Raw genomic sequence first — 22,507 nt, forward strand, 5'->3', positions numbered from 1 at the left:
GATTCTCACAGGAATGTGTATGTCCAAATACATTCCATGATCTCAACTGCATATTTTAAAAACATTCTTGTACTTCCATTCAATTTAGCTTTGTGCATCTAAACTGTGTGTGTGTGTTCCTTAAGGTTTTTCTATTAACTTAACTTTTTCAGAATATATATCAAAGCTTCATTCATTGTTGAACTACTCCTATCTGATATACCAGGGTCTTGAACCTTGATTGTGTACATAGAAAAATGGGCACTCACCCAGATGGATTATCTTTTTAGGCTTTAGAATACTTTTAAATTTTGTTTTGAGATTTATCTGTACTTTTCCAGCCACAATATGAATTATCACAAGCATCACAGAATTTATTGTATATCTTAACTTTATTGAATATATAAGTATGCATTACATATAGATTGCAAGTCATTTTTGGTCCTGCAAAGTGACAGGTCTTCATTCCAAGGCAAAATAAGAGCAAAAATTCATGTTCTACTGCTACTGAAATACTTTATATGGCATCTTGGTATGGGCACAATTATCTTTACTACTCATTCAAGCAGGCTTTTCAGTCACCTCTCCCTTCAACTGAGGGGTTCAGTATATTTAAAATACTTTGTAAAGAACCTTTCTGTATCAGAGGTAGTTTTATGCCTGCATTATGAATCATAGAATACATTTGGTCAAACATTCCTCAAAAGTGACTTAAGGTACATACCAGAGCTCAAAGTCAGAAACAATAGTATTTTAAGCTAATTGACCATAGCAGAAAAATGTATATACTGAAAAATCTAATTGAACAGCATGCATGCAGTAACCTATGTAGGCAATAGTTTTTGAGAGACAATCTTGAATTTGACTTAAGCACCAAGAATGCATTTTAAAAAGTGAAAGGTACTTTTATATGCAAAATTTTATGTGCCCAGTGTAGTGAACCATATGATGATTTCCCAAAGATATGTCTATGTCCTAACTGCTAGAACCTGTGATTTTAACTTACTTGAGAAATAATCTTCTCACATGTAATTAATCAATGATGTTGAAATAAGCAGATTATCATAGATGTGTTCAGTAGGTCTTAAGTGTCAACACAGGTGTCCTTATAAAAAGTAGGGAGTATATTATATGCACAGAATGGAAGATGATATAAAGATGGAGCAGAGGGAAATTTGGTCATAAGTGAAAGAATGGTGACAAAGAAATAAAGAAGCAAAGAATGGATTTTCCCTCTAAAGCTTTAAAAAGAGGTGCATCCCTACCAACAACTCAATTTAGCACTTTTGAACTCTAAAACAATAAAAGAATTTCTATTATTTTAACTATCTTGATAAATTTGTTATAGCAGCCATAGGAGCCTAATACAGATTTTGGTACGAGAAAGTAAGGTGCTAATAAATATCTAAAATCATGGCAGTGGTTTAGAATATTATAGTGATGTATGGGTATGTAATTATACTCCAGGAAACTTTTTGGTTTTTGTAAAATTTTATTTTATAGATAATAAAAATGGATAAAATGAAAGTTGAGAAGACTTTTTGCGCATGTAATAGAATGTTCAAATTTCTTTAAATAGATTGTTGATAGAAATATGAAGGTTCAAAATGTTTCCTGTGAAAACTCAGAAGAAACTAAATAACATTTTATTGAAACCAGAAGAAAGTTGGTAATTGTTACATAATGACCAAAAATTGAATTGTCTCCAACAGTTAGAATTTGTGACTAATCTGGATGTGTAGCTAAGGACATTTCTAAGCAAAATGGTGAAGGTATGACTTGAGCTTCTTTATGAGCTTAAAGCAAAGTACAAGAAAGAATAGGTAAACCAAGGAAAGGTGTGCTATGCAGTAAGGAATCAGAATTGGATAAATCAGAAAATTTTGTACTAAATCAAATGTTCAGAAATGGTATGATTAGGAGACTCACTGTTAGGGTTGTGTGCTCTGGAGTTAAGGTGAAGGATGTAATTAAACAACATTTACTACTACTAAAAGGGATTAGTTGTTGACTCACTGATCCCTTCAACCATCTCCATAGAAGCTAGGAATAGGGATGATATTACAAGAAAAGATCTATGAGGATTCCCTCATGCCAACCGAATCAATCAATGTGACATATATGAGAGTCCCACAATGTTTCTGAGTAAGTTATTCTAACAGAAATACAGCTTGGCTTGAAAATAATATGAATAGAACAAGATGAAAGTTGTTAGATTACATTTATAGACAGAAAACAAAGTGATAAACTACCATATAATCACCACCACATAATATAATGGATTATTCCTAGGACAGAGATGCACCTACAAATGCAGAGGCTCAAACATGGAAACAGAGGCAAAAATGAAAAGCACATAGAGGCATAGACTTGGTCCATGGGCCAAGGGGGCAGATCTGTAGTCCTAAAGGGTAGGGCCCTAAAACAGGAAAATTATTGTCAGTTTCCAAACTTGAGAAAATGTTAAATGGTTGAATTTTGAAAATCATTGGGAAAGTTGACTTCTTTCTACTTTCTATTCCTCCACCCCTTTTTTGGGGGGAATAGGTATGATTATAACCATTACCAAATGCCTGAGTCATATAGTATTTTGGAAGTTAATTACTTGTTGTATTTCACCAATTTAGAGATGGAGAGGAAATTTGCCCCAGGCATTTCACATAGAACGAGTTTAGATGATCTAGATGAAAAGATATGGGACTTCTGATGATTTATGAAGAAATTTTAGACTCATAGTTAGCATTCTACAGGGTTGAGACTTTGGGGAATGCTGAGATGAGGTGAATATGTTTTGCAAATGAAATGTATATATACTTGGGGGTGAACCAAAGAAGAGATTTTAATGGCCTGAGAACTGACTTCAAAAAAGATCCCTACCCTAATGATGTGTGAATGTTACTTTGTTTGAAAAAAGGATCTTAGAGATGTAGTTAAGTTTGGGGATCTTGAAATGAAATAAACTGACTGATCTGGGTGGGCTCTAAATGACATAAGGATGATGTAAGTCCTTTCATAAGGGTGAAGTAGAGAAAGATTAGATACACAGATGAGAAGGTAATGTGAGAATGTCACAAAGGGAGTTGTAACCACAACCCAAGGAATGCCAAAGTCAATATAAGCTAGAGGAGGCAAGGAATGATTCTCCTCTAGAGTCTCCAGAGGATACATGGCACCCTGGCAGCCAAAACCACGAAAAAATGCATTTCTGAGTTTGTGGTAAGGTAATGAGTTATAGAAACTAAAGGAAACTAATACAGCTAGTAAACACTCCTAGCCTTAGGCTTAAAAAAAAATCATTCTGAAAAAGTTTTGTATAATGGGTGCTTCTCCCATGTGTCAGTAGTAAACCCAATACAATACTGAAATATAGTTTGGTTCTATAATAAAAAATGTCACTATCTACTTTTTTAGTGTTTTTTTTTCAATCTAAAGCACAAATGCAAATGCCTAGAGCAGGACCATTATAAACATGAAAAGTAAACCCTTTTACTCAATTATTGGAACTTCATCAAAGACCCTGAAATTTCTGGAAAAAAGCATGTGGGATTACTTTAGTTACAAATATATACTTCCTCAATAGTAGTACTTCACTTTTTTTTAAAACAAACTAAAAAATAAGGCAAGTTCACATCTGGAAAAGGTGATACATATCAGTATTTCCACCTTGACCAGCTTGATATTATAGCATGGCAAATGCCCATAAATTTTAGTCAAGATTAATGTTTCAAAATATTATTATTATTATTTTCCTACACCTGAAAAGCTACCAAAGACTAAAAGAAGCCATGAATATTTCAGAAAAGACTGAAGTCAAAAAACACACATCAAGTATTTATATAAATTACTATACCTGAATCTTTGTTGTTAAAAAAGTGTGAAATTGATACATCTTTTAAACTTGTTTGTGTTTGCATATATGTGGTAAGATGAAACACAATTTTAAAATCTCAGATACTGTTACTCTCTTTGATTTCTCTATTGTAGCAGCTTTGGAATATTTAAGAGTATAATATTCTAGCAAGGGTGCACTGGAACAAAAGGCAGCAACTTGAATCATTATACATTAATATAAGGAAACTAGAACTATTGGTCAATTGTTTACATTATCTCAGATGGTGATTTGCCAAGACAGCCATTTCTTCTTTTTGAGTGTCTGTAATGTGTTTTAAAGGAGTAGAAATAGGATTCTCTGTAAGAAATCTCTATAATAATCATATTCATCTGCAATGATTAGTCTCAAAATTGCACTCCAGAGACATTATGCCACAGTATTTCTATGCATATTTTAAAATAATAGACAAGTATAGCTTTTACTCTCACATCTATTTAAAACAAATGTAGAACCTATTTTTTCTGCTAGAGTTGTTTTGGAAGCATCGTTTTAAATTTGTTAGTATACAATAAGTATAATGATGTTTGAGGTGTTCACTTAGTCACTAGAATGTGGAATTATTACAGCAGGAGATATAAATACACACACACACAAAACCAAGCAAGCATATATGTTAGTTATCTTCCTTCACTCAGACTGCCAAAGCAGAATTGAAAAGGAGAGTAGGAAGGAAGACAAAACAATTGACCTTTCAAACAGTTTTCTTCTGCCTCCTGCAGAGAGAAATCTTTTTCCTCTCATGTTTCTAGAACTCTATTCCTTGCCTTCAAGGGGGTCATAGGAGAAAGAAGCAATAGGGAGAAGAAATAAACCACAAGATAATAGGAATCGATCTTTACTTTTAAAAATAAAAATAAAGCTAGTAGGATTTTCAGGTTCATTTCTAGTACAAACACTTAAATGTGAGGTTTTTTTTTTCTTAAAAATAGCCATATAAACTATTTATATAAAGTAGATATATGAGCATAATTAGAAAATACCTCTTTAAATAAATACCTCTTTAAATCACGTTTTATTTCTTTTTTTCTTTTTAACTTTGGTGTAATTTTACCGATGATAAGTGCCTGCAATATCATGCTGAAACTCTAGATTAATGATAAGTTTAATTTCAGCTAAAACAGATGGATCCATCAGCTATCAACTGAGATAAGATTTTAAATAATTTGATGGGTAAAGTAGTACTTCTTTAAGATTCTAAAATGGCTTCCCTTGTGGAATGTGAAATATTAGCACTCTCTAAGTTATTAAAACTCACTTTCGTTGGCCTTTTCCTTTTCTATGTAATAGGAATTGGAAGCACACTCTGAATAATTCTCTCCATTCCTTTTCTTCTATTCTGTGGGGGTCAGCTGCAAATTTAAGTGACCTTGTACACTTGGCAAAGTGAATATTTTCAGAAGCCTTTAAAAATTCTCTATTTTTTTTAACACATTTCATCCCTGCCTAGTCACACACAATAACAAACAATACACATCTATAAGGTGAAGCACACATTTTATAGTTTTGATAATTGTGTTCATATCCAAATAATTGTTGGAGCAGCCTTGTATAACGTTCCAAGTGCACACTATTTCATCCAATTTAGCCTGATCTTTGCAGAAATGCATTTATTACTTCTTTATCTTTTAGTGCATGTATTGTTCTTCCCAAAAGGTATGATTTTTGTCTACTTAAAATATCTTCTTATTATTTTGCATCAGAATCACTTAGAGGAGATTGCTCCATTGTGGCGAGAGCGTGACCGTTCCAAAGGTGCTCGTCTATTATCTGTAAGACAGAGAAAAAGAAAGAACCAAAATGACAAAGAGGTTTAGAATTTAACTATTACCTGAAGTCAGAACCAGAAAGATTGTCAAGTAGTACTGAAAATCACTTCAAATGAGTATGTAAATAAGTAACAAGGAACCCAGATCTGAGGAGTTTAAGAGTCTTAAAATCAGCAATAAATGGCTTTTACCTGGTAAACTAAGCCAGAGCAATAAAAGAAGCCGAATAATTCTCTCAAGCAGTTCCCTTGGATATAGCAGGTGACAACAAAATTCTTTGCTAAAAATGTTAAATTGAAAGTATATCTTTTCTAGAAAGACACATCAATTCCCAGCGATTTTTCAGTCTGTATATTGGCTGTCTCTAGAGAACACCAGAGTGGGCAAAACAGAATTTTCAGTCTTCATATTAATTGTAATCTGTGGCAATCAAACCAGCTACTGAGTCTGCCTGATTGTATGATGTAAACAATTCAATATGTAGTCATTATGGTGTGAATAATGAATAGGTCCCAGTCATAGAAAGAATAATCATTGTAGAGACAACTGGATTCTAAGCTTGGAAAGAAAAGTTTAAAAGCATTGAGAGTGCCTGGAAATAGTTTCATTTTTAATGGGAAAGAAGCTTATAGTTCTGCATTGCAATGATCAGTAACTACTATATTATTATCATGTCTGTTTTGCTCAACACATATGCAATCTCTCCCTGACAAAAGTATAATAAACTTAGATTCTCTATTTAGAATGAAACAAGGTCCTTAGAAGAATGACAATCACCAGCACTAACATAAATGCTAACACTTTACACTCATTAATTTGCTAATTCACACAACATACCCAGGAAGTAAGCCCATCCTATCTTATGTTATTATCTCTGTTTTACTGATGAAGGTTACACAGCAAATCAATAATATGATGGGGGAGTATAACACAAAGTTAATGCTTAAATGTCAGGCCTGCTTTGTTCAAAGGTAGATGGCAGGACCTCTCAAGCTACTTTACTACTCATTTCTTCCATAAAATGATGATGCTCAAGAAACAGCTACAGCCTTGACCATTGGGGACAATGGACTATGAGATATGCTTAGGTTTTACCAAGAGATTTCTTCAGTTGTGCTAGTGTCTCTTGACTGATTCCTGGTAGTCTACATACTCATAATTGGCCTCATTAACACACATTACAAATGCATTAAGCCAACCAGTAATAAACTTAATATGCTTTATAATGTAATATCACTGAGAGGTGAGAAAGGCATTATATTTTATAACATGATGAAGTAATGAGTTATTAGGATATGTTTTTAAAAATAACTTTTAAAATTCTAGTATTTATTATAGTTTGTGATATGGATCATGATTAGCCCAAAAATGTAAAGTTACCATTCCCAGATGAAGAGCTTAATATATAGATGTCACTGGTTTGCATACAGATTAGTTTGGAACTTATTACACAATACTAAACAATAAAGTTGCGAATGTCATGGTTACCACTGCATTGTTAGTATTCAAGCATTAAATGTTAAAAATATCAGACATGAGAATGATAGTATCATTCTCAATTCCAGCTCACAAACAAACAAGGCTTTTGCTTTGATAGTCTTGTGTACTAAAATCAACTGGCATCTACAGTGCACTTCAAAAATGTCACTGATACTTCTTTACATCACTCACTGCTCATTGGGTTCAAGAACAATAAAACATTCAAAAGCTCAGCCTCACACTACTTAATTATATTATGTGAGGATTTGTGTCAATCTTTGATTTAGAGGTATGTAGCATTTTATATTAAAAAATAAGTTCACAGGTCAAAATGAACTCAAGAAAAGATGGATGGAAGAGGGTGAAAAGTGCCTTGGGGTCCTAGTGTATGATGACAGAAAAGGACTTAAATTGGGGGTAAGAGTGTTCTGTAAACACCTACCACAGGGAGATGAGAAAGTGTACCTATGTGTCAACAACTACTGTAAACCATTAGCTGTTGGTATGCTTCTAGTTCTGCTTCTGGGATCCCTTCTGTTACATTGCTTGACGTTTTGGACTATTTACATGAGCATTCTGTTACATTGGTTTGGTCTCACTCCCCTGCCTCCGGGAGATTTAGTTTAGTCCTTGCCTTTTCGTGCTTCTCTCTTCTCCCCGCCCCTTATCCTTATCCTACATACGTCCTTGGTTCTGGACTCTTCTGCCGGAGGAGAGAGAGGCAGAACAGAATTGTGTGGTGATTAGATTAGATTAGTTTTTTGAACCCGTTCGCTCATGAATAAAGAAATATTGTTTCTCCACTCAGCCATGTGTCCCTGGTCATCTGTCTCCCGCCACGAAGCTAGTGCCCTGAACTTTGACAATTAGCTTTCCAATAAGATGGAAAATAAATAAGTAAAACAAATGAATATAGTAATAGAATTATTTGGTAACATCAATACACACAATTCTTAAAAAAAAAAATTTACTACACCTAGAAAGCCTGAGATTTTAGGCTTAATATATACCTTCTATGCCCACTATGACTGTAGAATGATACTCTAACAAGCCTCTCTCTCTCTCTCTCTCTCTCTCTCTCTCTCTCTCTCCCTCCCACCCTCCCTCCCTCTCCCTACTCCCACTCCTCTCTCTCTCCCTTTGTTTCTAGCACCAGGATTTCATTATTCCTGCCTGACAGTTTTTTGTTTTTTTCTTCAGATAGACACAGAGACAGAACGAAGTTTTGGTACCACAGCACCAAGGCTTCCTCCAATGCTGTGTGGGCCAAACTCAAACTTTGTTCATGTTCATGACAAAGCAGGTACAATATACAGGTAAATTGCTTTGCCAGAACCCTATGACTTGTCTTTAAAATATGCCTCATGTGAAGGCGAACAGATTCTTATGTTACAGCATGTGAAGTAGTCATAGTGTGAAGTTGAAGGGAGGGACACAGTTAAGAAAATTCATATTCTATACAAGGAAACTTGCAAAAGTGAAAATAAAATGAGATATCAAAAAGAATGCATATATATGAGCCAGTTTTAATACATTCTGGAATATTCTATATATCAGATTAACCATCTCAAACCAATGTCAATGTTTCCCCTGATATAAGGAAAAAAAATTAGTACCTTTCTGAGCACAAACTAATCTGTCATCCATCTCAAAACCTTTTCAAATGAGTACTGCCAGGAATAGATGAAGCCTATTAATATATTCTTCTAAAATTCTTTCATGTGATCAATTGTTGAGCAACAATATACAAATATATCTTATTTGAAGTATATGAATGTCAAAATTTCAGATAGGCAGTAGAAGAGACTCTTAAGTGGCTCTTACATGCTAGGGAGGCTGAACTTCAACCTGGGTCGTGTATATGGCAAAGAAGCACACTATACCACTGAGCTATTCCACTAGCGCTGTAAATTTCTTTCTCACTAGAAACTTTGTCAATTTAGGTTTTTGAGGAATAAATAAAAGATAAGACTTGAACAAATATGGTTTACAATAGACTAAAGTACTAAAACCTGAAATATGTAATCTTAGAAAGTGTAAATTAATTATCTAACAAAGTGAGTGTATTTTCTATGTTGTGTAAATAAATAAAGTGGGGAGGGAAAACTATAGATGTATCAATGTCTATGACCTAACTACAATGCTCCTTCCAGCAACTAAATACTTAGTATCTATAGCTTATTGTGTTTCAAAATATTCAATTTTAATGCAAAGTAGTTTGCTAGAAAACAAAGTGAAAGAAACCTTTGTAATTTAACATGAACTTTGTTTTCTTCAAGGATTTCAAAAATTATGGTGTGCCTACTGAGTACCAATGCATGTAAAGTTTTCAGCTAATAGAGTAAATGGAGGTCTGGGCCTAAGTAGTTTAGGCTGAGATAAGCAAGAAAACTTTAGGTTACTTTCAACATGTACACCAATTTGCTATCTATTTCTCAAAACCAAGAAAGAAAAACATAACTTCACACTATTACACCAAAATTGTCTCACAGAAGCTACATTTTCCTCATTGTGTTTCAAGATTTCAAAGGTGTTTTTTCTTTTTAAAAAAATTTTTTTTAATTGCCTTTGTTTATTTATTAGATAGAGACAGCCAGAAATCGAGAGAGGAGAGGGTGATATATATAGAGAGAGACCTGAAGTCCTGCTTCACTGCTTGTGAAGCTTTTTCCCTGCAGGTGGGGACTGGGGGTTTGAACCCAGGGGCTTGTGCACATGTGTGCTCAACCAGGTGCACATGTGTGCTCAACCAGGTGCATCACCACCCGGCCCCAAGGTGTTTTTGTTATTTTTTATTAGTGATTTAATATTGATTTACAAAATTATGATATAACAGAGGAACAATTGTACACCATTCGTTCCTGCAACTAGAGCTCTGTGTCCTCATTCTCTCCATCGGAAACTGCAATAATTCTTCCAAGGTTGCAAATATGGGTTGGCTATTATTTCTATTATTATTATCAGCATTACTAGTGGTTTAATAATGATCAACAAGATTGTGTGATGAGGGGTACAATTCCATACAGTTCTCACCACCAGAGTTACATATCCCATCTCCCTCAATTGGAAGGTTCCTTAGTCTTCATCCCTCTGGGAGTATGGACCAAAATTCTTTATGGGGTGCAGAAGGTAGGAGGTCTGATTTCTGTAATAGCTTCTACATTGGACATGGGTGTTGACAGGTCGATCCATACCCCCAGCCTATTTCTAGTTTTCCCAAGTGGGGTAGTTCTATATTATTTCTATAAATATTTTTCTATACTTATATTTATTTGCTTATTATTTCTATGGTCCTGCCTTCTCTTCTTTTCTAAATCTCACCTACACCTATTACTATTTCTTCCAAATGTTCCTCCTTTTTTCCCTCTTCTCTCTCCAGTCTTTATGGAGTTGGAATTCAGAGCCCTCTGGTCATCTTCCCTAACATTTCTCCCCCTCTGGGTGTATGGACCAAAAAAATTTTTTTTTTAATTTCTTTACTGGGGGATGAATGGTTTACACTTGACAGTAAAATATAATACTCTGTACATCTGTAACATTTATCAGCTTTCCACATAACAATTCAACCCCCACTAGGTCTTCCTCTGCCATTGTTGGTATGCTTCTGGATTCTGCTTGTAAAGCCTTCTGTTTTTATCATCACATTGGGTTCGCTTTGTGTTGCTTGCGATGTGTTCTGTTTGCATGTCCACTGTTGTAAGGTTCCCCCCTGCCTCTGGGACATTGGTTTGGTCTTCCCCCCCTCCTCCGGGACATTTGGTTTAGTCCTCACTGGTTTGCGCTCTTTCCTTCTCCCTGCCCCCTATCATACATACTTCCTTTGTTCCTGACTCTTCCGCCTGAGGAGAGAGATGCAGGACAGATTTGTGTTGTGATTAGAAGAGATTAGTTTTTTGAACTACATCCCCGCTCGTGAATAAAGACTGAACTGTGTTCTCAGCTCAGCCATGAGTCCCTGGTCATCTCTGTCTCCTGCCCGCTAAGCCAGCATGGCATGCCATCATGTTCCAGGACCTGAACACTCTCCCCACCCCCACCCAAGAGTCTTTTACTTTGGTGTAATACACCAAGACCAAAATTCTTTCTGGGTTGTATAAGGTGGGAGCTCTGGCTCCTATACTTGCTTCTCCACTAGAGGCATTGGTCGGTTGATCCATACCCCCAGCCTATTTCTATATTTCCCTAGTGGTGCAGTGCTCTGGAAAAGTGAGGTTCCAGGACAAATTAGTGAGGTTATTATTAGTATAGTTATTAGTATATTATTAGTTACCAGTATAATTATTATTATTAGTTGAGTCCATATACAACAAGCTTACAGCCAACAGTATAATAGTTATTAGTAGACAGTATTAAATGACATAAATCATGGTGAGGTCAAGTATAGTATGGTAAGCCTAGCCATGGAATTTGCAAAATAAACCAAGCTGCTGGGTAACTTGGTTATAATAAGAATTATCTATTGCCTTTTTAAACTCTTAAGACCACAAGGAACCTCTCATTCTCCATAAAATTCTCTTCTCCCAGTCCTGGAACCTCTGAGACTGTTCGTATTTCTTGATGCCTTTTCTCTTGACCCCTTACCCTGTCATACTGCCTCTGCTGACCTCAGCTAAATCAATGCAACCACTGCCACCATACTATGGTATCCTGTCACTACCTTTTCAGATTGTATCCAGAGATGCCAAGCTTGAAATGTCAACCTTCCAACTCCAATAATCTGGTGAGATCTTTCCTAATACATGGGACTACCTACTTCCATTTCAAATGGTGTACTCCATAACAAAGTTACAGACACTGGATATAGGCTAGGGCCTAGGGTACAAGGTACATTATACACATATCCATAATTTAGGAGCAACTATATACCTCAAAGTAAAACTGCTCAATAGTCTGTTGTAATTATATTTAAATCTAATAATCTCGGCAAGGAAATAGGAAGGCCTAAAGAAGGCACCATAAATAGTCTAATCCATATGCCTAGATACCCTTCTCTCATACCCCTTACTTCATTTCCCTCAATCACTCTATCTTCTCAAGTAACTACAAAAAAGAAAGTAAGATATATCTCTTAATCTCCTCTGACAGCACCAGTATTATTTTCACTCCTTGGTAATCTTTACAAGAAGCAACTGGCCAAGAGGTATACTGGTAATATATAATATAATTAATATAATATAATATAATATAATATAATATAATATAATATAATATAATATAATATAATGGACAATTGTTGTACCTACAACAACCTTTATTAGAATCATCAAACAAGTAAATGCAATAAAACTTAAAGTTAACTTAGATCCCACTGGCAATGTGCTCTGCTGAGTAATTCCCATACTGGCACCATCTGTCACAAAAGACAGTTACTTAAGTTTTGAGAACATCTCCCTCACCCCTTTTTCTACCCACTGACCACTCATGTCTGCACCTACCTGTGGCTTAGTGAGTTTATGAAAAATAATGGCTATATTTTGTTGAGTTGTCAAGTTATTTTAACTAATTGATCAGGGGAATGACATGAAGCAACTACTACTCTATGGTCATACCTCCCCCAGAGAGTTCTTAACAAATTAAAAACAGTCCCCTGTCCCCACCTTCAGGGTGGAAGCTTCAAAAGTGGTTTAAGCAGTGTCACAGATGTCTCTCTACCTTTCTCCCTCTTTATCTCTCCTCCCCTTTCAATCTTTTTGTCCTAACAAATAAAATAAAAATAAGTTAAAAAAGATAGAAATGTCTTTTTATACAGTAACACCACTTGTGGGAATATAACCAAAGGATTTTAAAAAAACACTAATTCAGAGGGATGTGTGCACCCCTATGTTAAAGGTTGCATTATTCACAATAGCTATAGTAAGGAAGTCACTTAAATGCTCATCAACAGAAAACTAAATAAAAAAGTTAGGGCCTTCTGGAGGCGGGCCTATGGAGCAACAGCAGCTGTGTTTCTCTCCTCTCCTCTTCTGGGTCAACTAGGAATACCAAAGGAGATCACCTGGGACCTTAAAAAGGCAGGACTAGAAAGACTTCAGGAATCCACCAAACTACCACCAAGTGCAAACATGTGTGGCTCGTGGACAGGGAGGAGCCTAAGGAGAGATTGTGCGGCTGCTAACAGTCCAGCAGTTTACCAGTTGAGGTACCACCTCTAGTATGCTTTACCAACAAAAATACTGCTGAAGGGAGGAGAGGACTCCCTTAAGACTCATCAAATGCAACTGTGAGTCTCTATTGCTACTGCCCTCAGAGGCTGGAGCAGCAGGGGGGAGGCCCAGTGCTGACATCTGGGAACAGAGAACTGACCAGGAAACTCAGGAGAAGAGCTACACCTCAGTGGCCTAGCAGTGGGGTTGTATAGTGGGAGCCTTTCCACATTGTTCTCCTGATGAGAACATGGTAAATAATTGCCTCTGAATCTGCAGACTATAAACAGGACTTGTTTACAAACTCAAAGAGCCCAGCAGTGCTGCCTGGCTTGGCAGAGAAGCTGAATTGAGTCCAGAGCTTTGGATCCCTGGGGTGTGAGTCTCTTTGCATAACCACTGTGCTATTTCTCCCCCACCCTGCTTTGTCTCTTGATCAGGAATGAGTGATGAAGCTAAAAAGCCTACTTATAGATAAAAAGGCTTCAGGCTTCCATAACCTAGAGGGAAGAAAAAGAACAGAAGAGGCATTTAACAGCCTCTGTGCAAAAACTAGGATTGAAATAATATTGAAACAACTGTTAATTTCCACAACTGTGAACTCTTTAAGAACCTTACTTAGACACAAGTCAACCCAGGCAAGAGTGATCAGTAATTTGAAAAGTACTGAGAGAGGGACCTCACAACATACTATATAGAATGATTAAACCAACAAGAAGAAATATTGGAGAAATGAACCAGGAAAAGTCCAGCTAAAAAAAACCCCAAAGGTTGAACCACAAAATAGTGAGGTCAACATCTGAACACTAGTTAAGGAAATAGTCACAAGAGTGAGTAAAGATGGAATTTGTAGTAGGGCACCAAAGTAAAAACCCTGGTTTGAGGGTAAGGGTGGATGTTCGGCTTCACGGGGCGGGGGGGTGGTTTACAGGGTAGGGTGGGTGAGGTAGGAGGCTGGAATGGGACAGTCTTTTGGTGGGGAAAGGGTGTTTATGTACACCCTATTAATTTGTAGTCATATAAATCACTAATTAATATGAGAGGGGAAAATTGATTGAATGTCTCAAACTTTTTAATGCATAGACCATAGGCTGAGTCTTTTAAATGTTGGCTCTCTAAAAAGATTAAACCAGGGAGAACAGAAGCAACTGATGGCACAGCTATATATAAATAAAGTCAAAGGACATAAATTATGGTGATTTGTATGATACAGCAAATCCTAAAAAAGGGATATTTCAAAGTTAACCCAATTGCCAAATACTGTGATTATAGCAATAACTATCTATTGCCTTCTTAAACCCTAAGACCGCAGGAACCTCTGCTTCCTCTATAAAGCCTATATTTCCCTCAGTCCTAGAACCTCTAGGGTAGGGCTCAGTTTCCTGCATGCTTCTCTCAATTCATACCAAATGATATTGCATCTGCTGATCTCAACCTAATCAATGAAACGAGTACCACCTCAGTATGCTTCATTTCACAGTGTCCAGAATGTCAGGCATAGAATATCAACTCTTCAGCCTCATTACTCAGGTGAAACCTTTCCTTTCATAAGATTCTCTAATTCTATTCTACATGGTTCACTTCCTAACAAAGTTCCAAAACATAGATATAGACCAGGTCCCGTGAGACAGAGCATATGTTCACATGTATCCATAAATTAGGGCAAAATATATACCTGAAAGCAAAAGTACACAATATAGTCTACAGTGAGTCAGTATGAAGTTCATAATGAAATAGTGTCTACTTAGACTTAGATACCCTCCTCACCTACTTCCTATTACACTTCCCTCACTCACTCCAAAGCTAACTTTATCAAAGCAAGGACTGCAAAACTGAGTAAGGGCAAGAGACTGGCATACTTTAATGATGACTCTTTAGTCACTATCAGGCCAGCCCATCAGCTGGGGCCCTATTCGAGGAGTCCTGAGATTCCCAAACAGACATGATGGGCCTAGACCTTGAATAAATCCCTTTCTCCATTGTTACCAGTCATTTCTACCAGGAACAATACAATAGAACCCTTTGTGGACCTTGTCCTCAAAATGGATCAACAACAGTAGAGCTTGTTCCATCCTCTGAAGGGAGGCTGGACAATATACTCTATGCTAAACCTGAGGAAGATGAGTCCTGATATTGGGGCAGCTTGGAACATTCCTACTCATGACCACAGCATGTGAGCTCAGATCTACAGGGATGCAGAGGTCACACAGGCTCCTAAGCTGAATATGAGCCCCAGATCACATCAGATCAATGGGGTTTACAGTCAACAATATCTGTATACCTTTCCCATATTAGGGAGCTACTCCCTAACCTGATCCAGCTTTTCGGTCCTTCTGCCAGGCATGCCATCACCTCCCCAGACAATAATTAGGATCCACCTGCATATCAGATTTCAGGCTCAGGGAAAAAACAAACAAACAAACAAAAAAACAAACTAGTATAGCCACAGGCCTTTTGGAATATAACTTAAATATACCTACTAGCTATCTACAAAATGGAGACCCCTCCCCCCAACTCTTCATCTATACTATTGCAGCTTTTTTTTTTTTTTTCAGCCACGAGGTTCCAGATGCTAGCATGCTGCCGACCAGACTTCCCTGGACAGACAACCCTGCCAATATGTACTGGAGCTCTGATTCCCAAGAACTCTGCCCCACTGGGGAAAGAGAGAGGCAGGTTGGAAGTCTGGATCAACCTGTCAACGCCCATGCTCAGCGGGGAAGCAATTACAGAAGCTAGACCTTTCACCTTCTGCACCCCATAATGACCCTGGGTCCATACTCCCAGAGGGTTAAAGAATAGGAAATGGGATACGGAGTTCTGGTGGTAGGAATTGTGTGGAGTTGTACCACTCTTATCCTATGGTTTTGTCAGTGTTTCCTTTTTATAAATAAAATAAAATATATGCATTTCCCTTTCTTTTCTTGATGCTCAGTATCCATTAAGCTGTTAACGGGAAAGTATCAATAGTTACAGTGAAGTTATTAGTTCTGAAGCTTGTTATCAGCAGGAAACTCTGCTGTGCTAAGGGAAAAACAAATTATATTTTACAAAACTACAATAGTGAAATTAAACTACTTTCCTCTATTTCACTGTTTTCTTATCTTCCCTACCAGGTGGAAAGTCTACTCTCTATCTGTATTATGAACTCATATTTTGCAAATTATCAAGTGTTTTAGTGACGCAAAGGTACGTTATCAAATAGTTTCAATTATGGTAACTTCAGGAGATTGAAATATATGATAAATTTAATATCACTTTAAGACATTAAAGACTTAATATATTATAAAATACAAGTGTAAAAAATATACAATATATTTTAATTAGTCATAAACATAGTATATAACATGTACAACCAACCTAGGATTTTAAATGACTAGTATTTACACAATTGATAATTTCAACTGAATATTTTCAATAATTTTAGAGAACTATGCCACTGGAAAAAAATCAGCATATTGTTCAAATATTATACTACCACGGACCTAGCTATTGATAATCTTCATATTCAATGTCAGAGCTACTGAGTATATATTTTTTCAAAACCCCTGGTTTTGTATACTAAAACTAAATATTTATAAACAAAATAAACTAATATTATATTAGTTTGTGTCTTTGTAAGAAAATGCGACAGGATCCTAAGGCAGAACATAAATGAGGTTGAAAGTCCAATGATGACTTCTACAAATCTAGAATGTACAGTAAAAAGCAATAAATGAAAATATAATGTTAGGAAAAAGTTGGAAGATCTCCCAAGTATAAGTAAAACTTACATTGGAAAACATACTAAAAAAGTGGACCCACTGAAATCATTTGAGAAAGTTCCATTTTTGATTTCTAGGCATTTTTACTGAGAGTGGCAATAGAAGAGCAAATCAAGGGATTCATAGACTGAAGTGCCCTCGGCAGACAGTTCATGGCAGATTGAGACCTAGAGCAATCACATAGGTTGGTACAGACAAATAGCTATTAAATGGTACTGTGACTATAGAGTCAGTCCATTCCTACAACTTGTCATTTCTGCCTTTCTACTCCATTGAGTGACATAGATCTTGTGACTAAGAATATTAGGCATCAGCCATTTCTCTGAGTTTCATAATATGATGGACAATCCTGTGTCATTTTCTCTGGCAGCTGTTCATGATCTGCCGGAGCTTTGTTGCCCATTCACTAACCTAGACTGTATCTGCCTGCTTTTGATTTGAATCACTCTAAAATTATCTGTTTTTAACATGTGCAGTATATCACTTGGATCTGGGTTATCTACTTCTTGCTGAAGATAGAAGTTTTAGTGTCATCAGCCCAAATCTACAATTTCATTTGTCTTTGATACTCAGAGATTAGTCAAATTCACTGATTTCTGTAGTAAAGCAGAAATTACAGTACTTCCCCTGAATGTTGTTTCTATTTCCTAAGTGACTTGATATAGAAATATGTTATTGGCTATGATCTTGAGAACATGTGGTAATAATATATGACTTAGCAGTTGAAAGCCTATAAACAGGTGCTTCTCATCAGTAGTGATCCCTTTTCTAGCCTGTTCTTAATCACTTAACCAGCTGTATTGACAAAGGCAACCTGCATAGTTAATAGCACAGACACTTTAGCAACTGTCAGAGCTATTGTTTTATAACAAATTGTCCCTTAAGGTAGAATCCAGTAAGCAGTCATTTTAAAAATGAGCAACTGGCACAGAGTTAAAAGACAGCTTCTTAATGCCATATTTAAAACTGACAGAAGTTTCTTTGCAATTTTAGTGTCTAATGCAAACTATGCACATGCAGAGTTCATATCCAACCTACAAATCACTAAAACTGACTATTAACTAGAATTTTACTTCTCACATAAGAAACCTCAAAACACTCTTGTGGGCCTCTACAGGACCTTGCCCTCAATGTGGATCAACAATGTTAGGGACGATAGCTTTAGCCCTCTTTCTGAAGGAGGCTGGGTTGTTGTTTTGCGCCGCGGAGAAGAGAGAGAGGAGGTCTGGAGCGAAGAGGGAACAAATAAATCTTTATTTGCGCTGGCACCTCAGTGTTGGGTGCTAGAGAGGCAGGTTGGGCCACGTGGAGGTAGCGAAAATGGCCACCTCACGCAGTAAACTTTCCTGCGTCTGAACACGGGAGTGAAGCACTGGCCAAGAGAGCGAGGTGCGGAAGAAGAAGGGCTTTTATAGGATTAGCTTTCGCCAGAATGGGAAGGGGGAGGAGTAACCATAGCACTCCAGGATAGGATAATAACTCTCGTGAGAATGGGAGGGGGAGGAGTAACCAAAGCACTCCAAATATCGTGGGGATATAGACAATGCCCTGAGGGCACAACATGGCTGAACAGGCACTCTGAGAATGTCCCAACTCTCGCGGGAACTAGCAGTAGCCTGAGGGGACAACATGGCAGATGTGACTGCATCTGCACAATTTCCCAGCATCTCCCCCTTTCCTTTTATCTAATGCCCAGGGCAACAGTGTGTAAAATCTATGAACTACTCAGGGTCAGTCTATGAAAAACCAGCAACGTGAAGGGAAGGAAGCTACTGTAAAATTGTCTAAAGTGTCCAAAGGGTATACCAGCAAGTCCGATAGAAGTCTCAGTCCAAAGTAGACAACTAGGGGGAGAAATGGCAGGGGATGAAATGCTGCATGAGGAAGGTCAGCCTCTGGAATTCTGCTTTTCTGTAGAGAGTGAGCTGGAACTGCCAAAACGTGACAGGTCAAAGCAGAAGCAGCCCCCAGAAGCATTCCCCATTGAGACAGACGTACAACAATTCACCCCCTGGCAATTCTTTGGTGGACATCTGCTTTGGACACTTCTATTGGAATCACTGGTACACCTCAGACACTTTGCACAAAACTAGCAGCTTTCCCTTATGCTGCTGGGTTTCTCAAAGACTGACTGCAGCCATGCCTTGGGACTCTAGGCCTCACCCTCCCCCCATGCTAGAAAATGCCCGTCCAAGTAAAGCCCCCAGAGGCAGGAAATGCTTTTTTTTAAGCTGCTAAAGTTTTGCCCACAGAGGCAAAAAATGCCCCCCTCAGGCCTTCCCTTGGCAGCACACTGGTTCTTGTTGCTTGCTTACATGTTTCTCCATGTTTGTGCCAGTTTCTTTTTTGAAAATTCCTGTACGATATAGGTTTCTGTTCACCCCACACCCCTGATACTATGGTAATTTAGTTAAAAAGAAAAGGGGGAATTGTTGTATGCTTCACAATGGTTTGGTCTCACTCTCCCTCTGCCAGGAGAATTGGTTTGGCCCTTGCTAGTTTCACGCCTCTCTTTCTCCGCGCCCCCTATGCTAAGGACGTCCAGAGTCCCAGCAGCAGCCGCTGAGAGAGAATGATAGGGAAGCACATGGTGTGGTGATTTGTCCATTCGTGAATAAAGACTAAACTGCAGCTTCTCAGCCCAGCTGTGTGTCCCTGAGTCTCTGTCTCTGTCTACCGCCGCGACGCTAGCCCGGCCTGCTGGAGCCTCCGAACTTTAACAACACTGGGTCAGCATACTCTCCCACTCAAGGAAGATGAGTCCTGCAATGAGAGCAGCCTAGAATGTTCCTAGCTATGATCAGATCAATGGGTTTATAGTTAACAGTATTTATATATGTTCCCCATATATGGAAGCTACTCTCTGCCCTGATACAGCTTTCTAGTCCAATTTACAACTCTGACACCATCTCCCCAGATGATTTAGCTCACTTTTAGCCCACCTGAATGTTAGCTATCAGGCTCAGGCAAATATTATAAAAGTCATGGGACACTTGGAATATACCTAAAATAGAGCTACTAGTTTTTTCAAAATGGAGACCCCAAATCTCACCTGCTGTATTTTTACCTTTAGGTTCCTGATTATTAAACAGTTTTTTCTGCTTTATATCTTAATTTTTTTTTCAGCCATCAAGTTGCAGATGCTACCATGATAATAACTGGGCAGATGGCCTCACCAATGTGTCCTGGAATCCCACCTTTCCAGATCCCTGCCCCCCTAGAGAAAGAGAAACAGGATGGGCATGTAGATCGACCTGCCAATGCCTATATGCAGTGGAGAAGCATTTACAGAAGGCAGACATCCCACCTTCTGCATCCCATAATGATTATGGGTCCATACTCCCAGAGGGATAAAGAATAGGAAACCTTCCAATGGAGGGGATGGGATACAAAACTCTTGTAGTGGGAATTATACCTCTCATATACTACATTCTTGTCAATCACTATTAAATCAATAATAATAAAAAATAAGTCAGGAAGGGAAATATATACTATTTGAACAAAATTACAGAGAATTTTTATCTACTTTTACATGTGACCCCTGTACCTGGTGCATTACTTCAGCAGCCATAACCCGATTCTTCTCACTCATTATTAGACTTTTTAAAAAGAGCCTTTCTTGATTTTTAAGTCTACTTGAAAACACAAACATTCCTCACACTATCTGACAAATGTATAAACATGGATTGCTATATGTTTATACATTATATAATGTTCTTTAGAAAAATATTTATATTTTTGAAATTCATAAACAGTCTATATGTTCTTTATAGATTAGATGGGACAATTTACATTGGAACAGTATTTAGCCATTCTAAATTATTACATGATACTACAACATAAATATGATAAGTGAAAAATCAGGTGACACAAAATATATTTTTATTTTTTAACAATTGTATTGCAATGTTAGAAGCTTGGGAAGCTATATAACAATTTAAAAAGTGATTATTTTTAAATAGTGAGTTCATGATTTCAAAAATGTTTTTCCAGTATTTTCTAGTGGAATTTGAAATAGAATTTAATTATATCTGAGTTTTTGTCCTTGAGCATGTTGAAACTGACAAATTAGGGAAACAATCTAGGTAAGATGTTTTTTTTTTGAATATTTCAATAAAAAATACATAATGTTTTCAATGTAAGAAACAATATGGGCTTGAATTTACCTCAGAGTATAGATCACAGACCTTACCAACTACAAGACCTTGAATTCAATCTCTAGCACTACATAGAGAAGTTCAATGGATAATACGGGGGGATCTCCATGAATGGAGGAATCATGCCATAGTTATTATTTTCTAGATGTAAGTAAATAAGTAAAATGAAAAAAAATAACCAAGGAGGCCACTCAGTGGTATTGTGTATGCACAAGAAACTTATATCATTCACCTGCACAGCACTAAAAACAAACAAATAAACAACAAAATTAGTATAGGATTCAGCACTCTCTGAATTGACTGCTTTTACTATCACAAAGTATACTGCAGTGGAAAGGAAGAAAAATCAGGTACCATTTTAGTATTTTCTGCTTTGCTTAAATAATAACCAAAGCTCTATAAGTTAACTCTTTTTTTCAGCCACCAGGTTCCATATGCTAACATGATGCCAACCAGACTTCCCTAGGCAGATGACCCCACCAATGTGTCCTGAAGCCCCACTTCCCCAGAACCCCGCCCCAAAAGGGAAAGAAAGAGACAGGCTGGGAGTATGGATCGACCTGCCAATGCCCATGTTCAGCAGGGAAGCAATTACAGAAGCCAGAGCTTCCACCTTCTGTACCCCCTAATGACCCTGGGTCCATACTCCTAGAGGGATAAAGAATAGGAAAGCTATCAAGGAAGGGGCTGGGATATGTTGATCTGGTGGTGGGAACTGTGTGGAGTTGTACCCCTCTTATCTTACGGCTTTTGTCAGTGTTTCCTTTTTATAAATAAAAATTGAAAAATAAAAATAACAGCCAAAGAAAGTTTTCTTATCTGTAAGTAATGGTTTCCAAGTCTGTTGGTGTTAAAGCACAAATAAATTCATCTTTATACAATCTACCATTTATAAACATATTTCATAAATCTTAGATTCTAAATTCTATAAGTCCTAGATATTCTGTCCAAAACGAGTAAAATTTTGGAAAGTAGGGGCTGGGCAGTGGCAGCACCTGGTTAAGCGCACATAACACCAAGTGCAAGGATCCAGGTTAGAGCCCCCCCTCCCCACCTGCTTGTTCATCTGCAAAATGAGGATAACAGTAATTTTATCATGAAATATTAATGAAATGAGATTGCCTGGTAGCTGGCCCACATTAATCTTTACATAGACATGAGAGACACAGAGCCAAAGAATTAATTGATTAACAATTGATAAGGAAAAAGTACTGTCTACCTATAGAATTTATATGACTTAAACTTCTTTATTTATTTTAATGAGAGAGACCAGGGAGGGAGAAAGAGAGAAAGGAAGGAACAAAGGAAGGAAGGGAGGGAGGGAGGG

At 37.2% G+C, this 22,507-nt stretch overlaps 1 protein-coding gene across 1 annotated transcript in view; it reads right to left on the reverse strand.

Annotated features, from left to right (window-relative positions):
- Positions 1 to 352: 352 nt before the first annotated feature.
- The window catches only part of DIAPH2 (diaphanous related formin 2), an 816,245-nt gene continuing 794,090 nt past the window's right edge, over positions 353 to 22,507 (reverse strand). Inside the window, exon 28 of the mRNA XM_060182500.1 lies at positions 353 to 5,638. Coding sequence (XP_060038483.1) covers positions 5,574 to 5,638 — 65 coding nt within the window. The 3' untranslated portion in view covers positions 353 to 5,573. The remainder of the gene's footprint in view (positions 5,639 to 22,507) is intronic.

This window comes from Erinaceus europaeus, chromosome X, assembly GCF_950295315.1.
Source record: "Erinaceus europaeus chromosome X, mEriEur2.1, whole genome shotgun sequence".
NCBI classification, from domain to species: domain Eukaryota; kingdom Metazoa; phylum Chordata; class Mammalia; order Eulipotyphla; family Erinaceidae; genus Erinaceus; species Erinaceus europaeus.